At 39.9% G+C, this 13263-nt stretch overlaps 1 protein-coding gene across 16 annotated transcripts in view; it reads left to right on the top strand.

Annotated features, from left to right (window-relative positions):
- The window catches only part of camta1b (calmodulin binding transcription activator 1b), a 332021-nt gene that overhangs the window by 1724 nt on the left and 317034 nt on the right, over positions 1 to 13263 (top strand). For 8 of the 16 annotated variants that reach the window (XM_058792239.1, XM_058792227.1, XM_058792226.1 and 5 more), the window contains exons 2-4: positions 1206 to 1413; positions 4392 to 4469; positions 4585 to 4686. The exons of 1 other annotated variant lie outside the window; for it this stretch is intronic. In XM_058792239.1, coding sequence (XP_058648222.1) covers positions 1407 to 1413; positions 4392 to 4469; positions 4585 to 4686 — 187 coding nt within the window. In that variant the 5' untranslated portion in view covers positions 1206 to 1406. Of the gene's footprint in view, positions 1 to 538; positions 603 to 1205; positions 1414 to 4391; positions 4470 to 4584; positions 4687 to 13263 lie in introns of those variants that run through there. 7 more of the 16 variants (XM_058792241.1, XM_058792236.1, XM_058792229.1 and 4 more) reach the window with 5 other exon arrangements.

Here is a 13263-nt window from a genome sequence, read left to right as displayed (position 1 = left end):
CACAATCATCTTCAGCACGAGTGGCAGATTAACGACTCTTAACATGGCTGTTAACATCTAATTATATGACACAGTGGGGCATGTTATTAGTACTTAGACTGCTGGACACGTATCTCGATTAGCAGTGTTATAAAATAGTTTTTACGGTCTCCGTGGGCAGAACGGATATGGGTGTCTGTCAAGCATGAATACATAAACATTCGTCGCATAGACTTAAATATAATCCACAGATTCTGCTTTTCATATATGCATATTACAGGCTTCCACTAAATCCGATCCCTGAACGTTATTGGTCGCTGCGTTGCAAAGGTGTCTCCTAAATAAAACCGATTCACCAATGGCGTGGAAGAGATGGATAAAAGGGGGATATGGATTTCGCAAATTCACGAAGCATCACCGAAAACACCATTGTCATTTATGGCACTTTGCGTCCAATAGCTAACGCGTATAGACGCACGCGCCTCCCGCCGCTCGCCGCGTCCTCGCCGTGAACGCGCGTGGTACACCCCCCCATCTCCCCCCCCCCCCCGGTCGCGAGGAGGAGGAGGAGGAGGAGGATGTGGCGCGCGGAGGGGAAATGGCTGCCGAAAACAAGCCGGAAGGTAAGAGAGAAATAACAAGATTATTATTTTTCATTTCGCAGCTTTGTCGGCGTTAAGCTCCAGATGATGAAGGTCAGGATAGGGATGCGCGGCGGAGAAAGTCAATGACATTTTCGCTTAGCTTGTGTTTGTCACGAAATGGCAAAAAAGCTGAAGCGCTGATGGGATTAGCCATCTCTGAGACGGCTATTAAAATAACGGGAACGGAGTTAGGTAATCACGGGTTACGTTCATTACGCGACTCCTTTCATCTCAAAGCACACAGAGGTTTTTCAAAGTCACACGCATCCAAGTCAAGCCGAGCCACAGCCTTCGTTAGATGAAGAGAAACATGTTTTTCTTATAAGTGAGACGCGCACATGAGCGCATCAGACGAAATGAACGCGTGAAATGACTCGCGTTTGGTTTGGAGTGGGATTCCTCCACACCGCATCCACGTTCCCCGTGGGCTGACAAACAAACGAGCTCCGTGAAGTCAAACGCGGTCAACTACTTCATTTTTCTTTCGCATTGAACAGGGCGACGCTTTTAACTCCGAAAGCGATAAATGCAGATTTATGGTGATGCTCTAAAACGTGATTGATTTCTTTCCACCCCCACCAGAACCCCCCTTATTGTGACTGAACCCACCGACAGCTGCTCGATATGCTTCAGTCTCGTGTGGAATATTTCCCCAGAACTGTGACTCTTTGGCCGCTGCTGTTTTGAAGCTGTCAGCAGTTATTTTCTTAGATAATAACACATTTAAACTGGATTGGAAAGGACACTGGGAAAATTGAAGCGGAATTTTAATGAGGCAGCAAAATGAAAGGTACGTCTCTCCTCTTTGCTAAAGCCATGCTCGGCAACTAAAACCAAGTTTATGCTCTTACTATTCGCTAGAATTTGATCTGAATGCGATTATGACTTAATTTCTCAATCTATATGGTCGTGATTTAAAGTTCACTTTCTTTGCATCAACGGAGTGCGTCATGTACACCATTCTTTGAGGATGCTTTTAATGTTTACCTTAAGTCCTAATGAAATTCTTTCAGACTAAAATGTGTGTATCTAAAAAAAATAAAAATTTCAATATAACGAATTTGACGGAAGACGTAAATAATTCAGATCGCATTTATGATTCGCAAGACGCTCCCTTGCCTTCAGAATTCCTCGTATTCCGTTTACTTTGATGCCTTTTGGAAAACGTAATGTTTTCTAGGGGCCAGATAAATCAGACATTAGTTTAATTCTAAAGCTTCCAGGGGAGAAAATGCTGATTGTTGAGTAATGTTGGAAAATTAGGTCTGGAATAGCTTAAAATAACAACCATGAGTTTGTCAACATTGAATTATTTATTAAACTATTTTTTTTTTTTTCTAAATCAAGGCAGTCAAGGAAGTTTTGGTCCATTACAGCCACAGGGTGGTGCTATTGAGCTGTGCAAATCAATACCCCCCTTCAAACCCCCAAAACACACACACACACACACACACACACACACACACTGGAACTAAGAGTGATAACTAAGCTTGCCTATTAAAGAATTCCATCAAAGTGGAATTCGAACGAAGTTGCCCTGTGTGATTTGGGTGAGCTCACAGAGCGCCTGTGTGGGACGATAGCGTGCATGTGTGCTGTTTCTCTAGTGAACGTATAGAATTGTCTTCTAGAAAGTAATTACACACTACTTCGGATCTATAGGCTTTAGCACGCTTGTGTTTGCTGCTTGTTGGTGGATATCTTCGTTTTTGCTATTGCTGAGAGATGACCTGGCCAGAAAAAGGTATTACCTTTCTTTATGTTTCATCGTGTATATTTATCTACGCAAGTCCAGTCAGGTAACACTTTGCTCTTGCTCTACTTCTTAGAAAGAAAAATGTGTCATAATGGAACGTAAGTTTGGGGACAGAAGGATTCTAGGCTATTTTTACCCATTTGAGCTGCCACAGAACAGGAGAAAACATTGCCTCTTTTGACCTGTACGGCCTAAAACTGTGTCACGCATTTGTATCTGACAGTCTTTGCTCTTGCCAGCTTCCTGGATCACTTCTGTTCTCTTCCTCCACACAGGAAGCGTATCCTCCAGTGGTTCTTGCCAACACGATGATGGCAGCTTACATACAAGGATGTGCTCCTCTCACTACCCCATCAGCTTTTAGATGTTTTCAAAGTCATGTTCTGGAATATTTCTTTGGCTAGAAAGTGCATGAGAGTCTCTCCATGGTTCTTTTGTATTTTTTCTCTCTCTGCCACACACGTGCTTTCACTCACCTGTATTGTGCTGCAAACCTCAGGCTGTGTAAGCTTAACTAACTATATTTTGTTTTATTGTGGTTTTGCTTAAAAATTAAGCTTCTGGGTGTTACTGATCTGTTTGGAGAAGCATAAAAATACAACTGATACTACTGGCTCCTCCAGACGAATTGGGTTTGTGTAAAATTTATCTAGCCTCTCTGAAGTTTTTCCTGATGAAATGACCATAGTAAGATGTTTTTTTCTGTTGCCATGTCTCCCACTCTGAAGAAGTTCCTTTTGACTCGGTATATCCTTTCTAAATTATTGATTATATGGATTGATTAGCCAACTGGAAGGAGAGGGCGCAATGTGTCCTGTTTACCAGTGCTTCCAGTATTAAATCCTTGGCTATCACTGTTAAAGAATCGATATGAAAATGAACAGCTATGTTTACCAATGTTTAGGTGACAACAGGGAGAAATTAAAGTGTTGGATGGTTTAGCTCTCCAGATTTCATTTCCAGTAATATGCATGCTTTTTATGTCTCTGCATGTGTTGCGTACAGCGTCAGACTTTACTGTTTACTTAAAGGGATAGTTCTTTAAAAATAAAAATAATTTACTCACCCTCATGGCATTTTAAATTTGACTTTCTTCCATGGAACATTAAAAAAAGATATTTTGAGCAATGTCTCATTGTTTTTGTTTTTTTTTCTTACAATGAAGATCAATGTTAAATATAACTATTTGGTTACCCGGCGTTCTTCAAAATATCTCAGAGTTTGAGAAACAGTTTGGAATGACATGAGGCAGGGTAAATGCTGACCATTTAAATTTTTGGATGAACTGTCCATTTAATGAGCAGCAGTTTTGTTCTTAGTTTCAAGCTAATTTTGTGCATCCATGCTCAAAAGCCCATTTTTTTTTCTTGCCAACTGTGTTTAAGAATCCAGTAAGGCACAGTAATTTGCATGCTTTTTATGTCTCTGCATGTGTTGCGTACAGCGTCATACCTTACTGTTTACTTAAAGGGATAGTTCTTGCAAAAATAAAAATCATTTACTCACCCTCATGGCATTCTAAATTTGACTTTCTTCCGTGGGAACATTTAAATAAGATATTTTGAGCAATGTCTCATTTCCCCCCCCCCCCCTTACAATGAAGATCAATAATAAACATAACTATTTGGTTACCCGGCGTTCTTCAAAATATCTCAGAGTATGAGAAACATTTTGGAATGACATGAGGCAGGGTAAATGCTGACCATTTAGATTTTTGGATGAACTGTCCATTTAATGAGCAGCAGTTTTGTTCTTAGTTTCAAGCTAATTTAGTGCATCCATGCTCAAAAGCCCATTTTTTTTCCCTTGCCAACTGCGTTTAAGAATCCAGTAAGCCACAGAAATTAGTAGAACCTCATCATGTGGTATGATTCAACGTATAGTTGATTGCACACCTATGTGCGTACCTTGTATGCAATACAAAAACTCCTTTAGACTCACAGATGCAAAGCGTGATGGCAGCTATTTTTCTTGAACTTAAAATAAACCCGAAATGACCTTTTGACCCGTAGTGCATGAAGCAGTCATTTGCGGCAGGGCTAAACTTTATCGCAGCGTCACAGTCATAATGCGCCGGGGTCATTCAGAAGGTGAGAATAAAAGCAATTAATGACCTCTGCATGAATAGAGAGTAGAGGGCTTTGTATTGTTGTACCCACAGACCTTCTCCCCTCACTGTTCCCTCCCCCACTGTGTCCCCTGTAGGACTGAAGAAAATACGTAATCCGGATCGAATGTACAGAACCGCCGTCAGTTACACCGGCCACGTTCCTCCTAAGAGTGTCAGCGATGACACAGACAACAACAGTAAGAGAGCTGGCTTCCTTTTCCACTGCATCCCTCAAAACATGACAATGTTATGAAATGCTGTTCATCTTCTCTGCCCATTCGTTTACATACTGTATAACCTCATTCTCGCAGCTGGTATAGTTCATCAAGAGTCTTTTTATAGTATTACCAGAGCCCAAACCAGAGAAAGATCAAATTATTACAAGACTTCAGACTCTCTAGAGCATATGATCTAAAACCTTGCTCTCAGCACAATAATGGTTGTTTTCCTGCCGTGTTTACCAGGTTCAAGAGCTTAGCAAATTCTATCAAAGCAATTTGTAATAAGCCAACGTTCAGCTAGCAGGTGACTTTTAGCGCAGGGAGTCGGGAGGGAGAGGCCCTTCTTGGTAGATCAGCTTAAAAAAGGCCAGCGTCTCATTTTCATTCAGCTCCATTACAGATGATGTTTATTCATGCATGGCCATGCTGCTCCGGAACGAGCGGCATATTTTTGGAAGCAGCAGCTCGTTGTCATGGCTAATCAACGCCCGGTGCTCTTTGAGCAGAGCCCAGGCGTTGGCTTGCGTGGGTGTGGATGAGGGTGTGTTCGCATCCTGATTCCCCATTGGAGAGTTCTTGTTGTGCTTCTCTCTCTCTCCAGCCGTTCTCAGTGATTTCACTAAGTGATCGAGGCTGTTTCGAAGAGACACTCACTTAATGAAGACACTCCGACATGGACACTAAGTGGCAGGAGTTCTGCTGCCCAGTTGTTGCGGGCTAACGGTGTAATTAGCAGCTGGAGGGATAGATGTCTCCGCCGTTTCTGGCCATGTTGGCAGTTTCGGGCTTAAATCACTCTTTGGTAATCCATTGATTAGGCTACATGTTGATTTTAAAATAAAATGGGCCGTTGGTTCTTATTACGCAGGAGCAGACGTTGCCTGTGAGCCTTGAATCCCTGGACGTGTCGGAATGTGAGGATAAAAGGAGATCCAGTTCAGACGGCCCTCTTCATGGACCCCATTTCAGCCTGATTCTCTTGCTTTGTTGAGCCAAGAAAAGCTTTGGGAGCCAACTGGGACAGAACCAGAATGTCGAAGTGAGCTAATTGGGAGGAATCCTGGTCTGCCGTTCCTCTCCTTCCCCACTCTCGTCTTCCCTAGTGTCCAGCGTAGCCTTTTTTACTCCACCAGTGGAAATCCCCAGATGAACTACACCCACTTATTAAGGCAGCCACACTGCACATCATCCAGTCTCTTTAGAATATGTTTAGATGTGCTGTTTTTTTTCTTCTTTTCTTTTCCTTTTAGGCCTATGTGTGCTCAGTTCACGAGTGTTGTGCTATCATATGAATTTGCAGATTTTTTTGTCATGCCATTGCATATTTTCTGGGACAAGAAGCAGTTAGCCTCGGGAGACCGAGGGAGAATCATCCCTTGACTTACTTCAATGGAAGGATGACAGTGCATTAATTTGCTCTCTTGTCACAAACGCAGTATCCCATATCTTCAGTGTTTTATCAGCCAAGGCTTTATTTTCAAAAAAACACCCTAGCAATTAAGAGAGAAGTTGCTGCCGTACAGATCTTTTAAATTGGCTAAGATAAAATTTAATTGAGATCCTGCAAATAATGAGAGGTTTTGTTCGTGTTGCAGTGATGCAAACAGTTGACTGAACTGCTCTACCAAAGAAGAGAGCAGAGAGAGACGCTAGTCTCCTGGGATGCCCAGACACGAAAGTGAGGTTATCACAGAATCGACCTCCTGTCTTGGAGGAGTTTGAACTCTTCGCTTGCGTAACATCTCTCGCTATCAAAACAGTTGGCGGTAATTGTGCCAAGTGCTAGCGTGACGGGCGTCCGGTGACGCTTCACTTGGCGGAGGCTTATGTCACTCTTCATAACAATCATGCCTCATCTGTGCGTGCCAGCGCACATTTGGTTTACTCGTCTCAGGGAGTAAGTCACGACCGATCCAGTGCAGCATAGCTTGCTTTCAGGTCCAGCTGGTTTAAAAGGAGCTGACCTTCTTGTTTTTGGAAACCTGTGACAAAATCGCACCTAGATTGAAAGGAGGTTGTTTACCAATCCTATCTCTCACTTTCAATGCATTTTTGGATACGGTAGTCACACTGTGTAAATGGCTTTCGTGTACCGTCTTGTTATTAACACAAATATGAGGTTATTATGAGTCGTCTAAAGACTCAGACTTTCAGTACATAATTCAAACAAGGAGCTATTGAAGAGCATAGTGATGATAATATGCATTTTTTTAAACTGTGATGATGGAGAGAGAGAGAGAGAGAGAGAGAGCACTTGGGTAAGGTCGGAAAACAGGACCAAATTGTTTGCCAGAACTCTAAAGTGCATTTTGTATGCATAGCTCAACTCTTTATCCATTTGTATTCATACACTCATTTGCATGATTGAGTCCATGTGTATTTGAGCATTCTCATATCCTCTGTCTTGTTTATGTCTCTGAATGCCTTTGGTAGTCAGTGTTGCATGGATTTGCATGTTGGTTTTATGCGTCCAGGTGTAAGACAATGGTTCAAGCTGGTGTTTGCCTATTTGTGTGCTGTTTATAGGACCTGCTTGTGTTTTATAATTCATGTCAGAAGCATATGTTTTGTTATCACTTCACTTATATTATGCCTCAGAATATCAGTCTGTTGGAGTGTATTATATATTTGCATATTCTCTAGTGGATATTTACATTAAATTTTTTCTGTAGATTGCACAGTCATTTTTTTAATCAAAGATGTGCTATTGAAACCGATGTCTGTCTTGCACAGTCAATGAGTAGTATACAGTATATAGAGGTCAGGAATATACTGATTAGGCAAATAAACATTGAATCAATATCAGTTTGTTCTATAAAGTTCCATGCAGCATTATTCTGATTATTTTAATCACCAGTGGCCAGATTCACACATTCTTAAAAACATTAATTTAGAAGAATTTTATTCCTTGTTCTTACATTATTTTTTTTAAGATATATTAGTGAAATATAGAGTTTGTCATATTATTTGGGTATGATCTCAGACAACATCTGATTTTATTGTTAAGAGAAAAAAAAAGAATTTTAGTGAATACATCCCTTGGACTTTTATCAGAGATATATATGAACAAAAAAAAAAAAAAAAAAAGAGTGAGTAGATGTAACTTTCCAAACTCCATCAAAACACAGCTCCCACACAGAGAGAGATGACATTAATATTGTTTTTTAATGTGTTACAAAAAGCACAGAGAAGCTTTGCATTTTTATAATCTCCTCTCTATAAACAATCTTCATTAGCCAAATGCCAGATAGCTATCTGGCGAATGATCTATTGAATGGCGCAGATGTGGCCGCTGATGGTGATGAAGGCCCGGAGCCAGTGAAGGAGCTGTAGTATTAAGCAGAACAATAGAGCAATCACTGCTTTGATTGGTATTGATCTCGGAGCGACCGGGACGAGTGAAATTGAAACTGACCAGTTGGACCCGGATCCCATTTGAATCAGAAAAGGTGGTACAACAGCGTGCCAAATGATGTCATGGCTCTGGCCGGACGCAAGCTTCCTTTAATGGCTTTAGGACGGCACATTATTCTCTGTTAAGAGGAAATGTGAATCATTGTCAGGCCGTTTCCCTGTGGGGGGAAAATAGATTTATCATCCTCCCTTTCGTTCTTTTTATCCTCATCTTCCCTTCTTTATGTCCACTCTGTCACTATAGTTTTAATGATGAGGATCATGATCACACAATCATCCTGTCAAAATGCTTTATATGAGTGTGATTAGTTATAATAAAGCATCGCATACAATTTGGTCCAGAGTTGATCAGAATTCAGTCAACATCATCCTTGGTGCAAGTGAAACACAAATCACAGAGGAAAAAAAGGAATAGTGAGTAAAGAAAAGGTATCCTATCATTGTGGCACAAAAGCAAGAGGACACTATCGATTCGAGATCTGTTTTTGTCAGCCCTCTTTATCCCGTCCTAAAACAAGCTTTGCTCTTTTCTCTAAAGTGATGCTTGCTCAAGCTGCCATGACAGATACAGTAAAACAGCTCTTCACCGCCAGGCCTTTTAAAGATGAGCCGTTAAACCCCAGATTAGCACCAAGATTCACATTTTTTTTCTGCCTCAAAAGGGTTCGGGGAGGAGGACCGGTGCTGGAGGTCACGGCAGCCCTCCTTCTCAACTCTTCTTCAGATTCGCTGAAGAATCTCTGCACGCCCGCTACTTTAAAGTGTTCACACTGCAGACTCTCTCTGGACGAGGTCTGGCTCCGAGCTCCGTGACCTTGAGGCGCTTCAGTAGACGCTAAATCAATTTGACTGACATCGTCCAACCCTTCAAGTCATTGCTAATTCAATAGAAATTTTATTGCATACAGAAAAAGATCTCGCCTCTCATACGCACAGCAGAATGTGACGTTTTATCTGCTGGTGGATTTATAAACTAGAGTCGGTCTGAAGTTGATGTAGCCTAAAGGAGCCTAAAGTTGTTTTTCAAAGGGTCAGAAAGGGATGCTCTTGGGTTAGGGCTGAGCGATACATTTGAATATTATTGGGATTAATGTTATGAAATTAGGGAATGTTTTGATGTTAAAAAGTTTAGTAAGCCAATTTTTGCTCCCCTTTTTGGATGGGGATAGATTTCAAACACTTCCGTGCGTTTATGTATGACTGCTTTGTAAGGAGCTTCATATGTTTCTATTTACAACATGTTTTTGCAGTGTTGAACATTGTAGCCAATCATGTCTGATGAGCATGTGAGCTAAATCTACTCAATATTGCTCAAAACGCTGGATTTTTACTTAATTAAACACAATTTAATAATGGTTTGATTACAGAGTATTGACAAATTCATGGCTCAGTCAGTGAACTCGCGCTGAAGTGATTGACAGCTTCAGTGATTTTAAAGGAAGCACTCTTTGCTTGCTTTGTAACCCATTCGCAATTTGAATACAAGTTTTATTTCTCATGCTTCTAGCTACACACTACAAAGTTTCTGGGTTGACAAGCTCATTTAAATGTAGGACTGAATCTGAAAATGCAGTGATTAGCAGCAATAACCATAACAACTGGTGGAACAATACATTTGATTTGTAAAAATAGATATTCTATGTAATCTGTAATGTGTTTCTTTGTTCTTCAAAGAACTCAGTTTGTTGTTGCATTAACCACAATTTTGTAGGAAGATTATGTTTTTTTTGTATCTTTTTCATATGTGACCCTGGACCACAAAACCAGTCTTACGTGTCAATTCGACACATCATCTGAAAGCTGAATAAATAAGCTTTCCATTGATGTATGGTTTGTTGATCGGACAATATTTGGCCGAGATACAACTATTTGAATATCTGGAATCTGAGGGTGCAAAAAAATCTAAATACTGAGAAAATCGTCTTTAAAGTTGTTCAAATGAATTCTTAGCAATGCATATTACTAATCAAAAATGACATTTTTATATATTTACGGTAAGAAATTTACAAAATATCTTCATGGAACATGATACTTAATATCCTAATGATTTTTGGCATAAAATAAAATGGATAATTTTGACCTATACAATGTATTTTTGTCTATTGCTACAAATATACCCCAGTGACTTAAAACTGGTTTTATGGTCCAAGGTCACATATATAATTTTCATATATTTATATTGGGGTATTTGTATATTGGTAAAAACCCCGAAAGTGGTCACTACGATGTCTAAATTATTGTTATTTTTTTAACTGTTAATAACCACAAATTGTGTAGGAAGATCATGTTTTTTTTGGTAACATTTTCATGTAAATAATTTTTTTTAACTGTTAAAAAATTTTGCAGGAAAAAGTACTTTAAGTACTTTGTAACAGTAGCTGTTCTATCATGTCTTTTTCATGGGAGACAACTCTGTTGAGAGCAAATGCAAAAAAAAAGAAATTGAATGTTGCCAAAATCTGAAAAATACTGAGATCGCCCAGCCCTACTTTGTGTAATTTCCTCTTGTGCAGTTGCTTATCAAACATGAGTGGTAATCAGTCAGGCCTTCCTTAGCTTAATTCATCATCACAACGTGAACTTAATAATTCAATTTGATGCATATGATCTCTTTGCGATCTGTGTACGTGTCTATGTTGTTTTTTTGTATCACAGTCTTGATGTTTGTGTTGTTTGACCAGACGCTGTGGGTGTGACTCTCCAATGTCTGAATATTCACCTTTCGTCCCATGGAAATTAGCATATAGATAACTATACCACTGATTTTCATGCAGCGCACAAGTCCCTGGAGAGAGGCGCGGAGGAGGCTTGTAGTATGGAGGTTGGAATGCCAGCTTAGTAAAAGACCATGTCAACCCGCTACGTTCTCCTTTCTTATGCCGTCTTTTATATCAAAGCCTTTCCTACTTTCGCTTGAAAGTTAAAAGACCTCCCTCTTTCCCAGCCTGCCTTCAACTCATGTGGCTAATAAAGCAGTTGAGGGAAGACCACTTGAAGAAAAGTTTACTAGCGCTGCTGATGAATTAACATGCAGTTCCATCCTTCTCCCTGTCTGCATGGAACTACTGTGCAATGAGCCCTTATTTATGTCACATTAATTTTGTTTGAAAAAAAATAGAGGAAAAAGGCGCAAATTTCCCTAGACACCCCATAATATCTGTACTGGGAGCTGTAAATGTTGCTTTTCCCAGCATTTTTCAGTCTTTATTATACAAAGTTTTATAATTAACTGACACCTCATCTCACTGGAGGATTTGATCCCCCCCCCCCCCCTGTTTTATTATATGTACGACATTTTTGATCAAGGTAAAAAAAAATAAAAAATCAGTTGATGAGTAAAATCTATAGTGTGCTGGTTTGCAATTTGCGTTTTTCTTTCTTTTTTTTAAATTATAATCTAAAGTTTCATTTGAGATGCGAACGGCTATGAGATTTGATTTTCTGGAACATTTCTCACGAGACAGATTGCGGTCCTTGGTGAAACATCTCTGTAATATGACAGATGGGCCAAAATCGATCCATTAACAGAAGCGAAACGAGTGACGTAATTGATCTCCATAACATTTACTCCTTTAGATGTTTGTTGTCTTCGCTGTCGTCCTTATCTATTGCACAGAAACAGCCCTAGATTTACTTGACCTCCATTTGAGTCGGTTCGAGCAAAGAGTTTTTCTTGAATCTGTGCTTATATCAGGATAGTTTAATACGTTTCCTCCAAAGCCCACATTCTCCAAAATGGGATCAAAAAGTCATGGCCGACACTACAGCGACCCTTGCGCGGGCTCGTGTCTGCCGTATGATGAGGTAGAGAGAAAATCAAATCTGTAAATGTCACCCTCTCCTTATTCAGACAGGCTCCAAATGTGCCTTCTGAAGCAGATTTGCCACTCTCAGAGCATTTGTCATTGCACCATTCTTAATTTGAAGAGTTTCTAAAGGAGCGTTGGAAACGTACGCCCCGCCACGATCTGAGACAAAACCGCTTACGGCAGGTGAAATGGCGTTCCGCGGAAAATACAGTCTACGAATAAACAAATGCAAACAGAAAATGCCCGTCAGAGCTGACAATTTAATGGAAAAAGAGAAGGATTTCATTAAAAAGTGACATTGGGCTGATGAGGTGTGGAAAGTTTTTGTGTCCATTCTTGTCTTTTTACACTTTGCAGTGGCGAAGCTCCATCTGTTTCGAGACCAACCCATGTACGTGCATGCGATAGATGCTTACAGAGTCATTAAAGAAGGCAGATCTGCGGTAATCCTCAGAGGGAACGTGCAGGAGGACGGACCTTCTTTGTGCTTGCCTTGGGTGAACAGAAATGTGGCTTTGCAGATTTACAAGTACAGATCTCATTTTGCACAGTTAGTCCGTTTTGCCATTTAGATCCGTCCGCTCAATTAAAACGCATTAATTATGAATGTGTGCGAGAAATGTCAAAACATTTCAGCAGGCACCTTTGCAGATGATTATTCTTTATAAACCCTGTTTATCGGTTTACCTCTTCAGGATTATATTGTGCCAAGAGGATTAAAAACTGAGAGGCGGTTGTGTTAATTAAAAAAAATATATATACAGTATATCTGTCATTATGGAATTGTAAGAATAAATTGGATAAAAAATTAAGAAACTCTTGTATGCGTTTTTGATATCAATGTCATTTAAAAAAACACTTTAGTATACGGACTAATTCTCACTATTATGTTGCTTATTATCATGCCTATTATTAACATATTGGCTGTTTATTCTGCATGACCATATTCTACATCCCTAATCCTACCCAATACCTAAACTACCTTAATAATTACTTTACTATTAAAAAGTAGCAAATTAGGAGTTTGAGGCAAAATTCAGTTAATGGCTTTTTTAATATTGAGAATTGAACCTTACAAGAAAATGTAACAAAACACACACACACACACACACACACAAAAAAAAACAAACCTTGTAGTAATGGGTAAAAATTAGAGGTGTCAACGTTAACGTGTTAACGCATGCGATTAATCAAATTTTTAACGCCTTAATATTTTTTTAACGCAAATTAATCGTTTGATAAGGTTTGACCCCAACTTCTTCCCTCGGAAGGTTATCCATCATTGTGTGATGAGGGGACAGCGAACCAGTGTTGCAAGGGTAACAGCACA

The sequence above is a fragment of the Onychostoma macrolepis genome, chromosome 11 (assembly GCF_012432095.1).
Source record: "Onychostoma macrolepis isolate SWU-2019 chromosome 11, ASM1243209v1, whole genome shotgun sequence".
In the NCBI taxonomy this organism is placed as follows: Eukaryota; Metazoa; Chordata; class Actinopteri; order Cypriniformes; family Cyprinidae; genus Onychostoma; species Onychostoma macrolepis.
The sequence above is the reverse complement of the archived record's forward strand: the minus strand, read 5'-3'. Positions and strand labels throughout refer to the sequence as shown.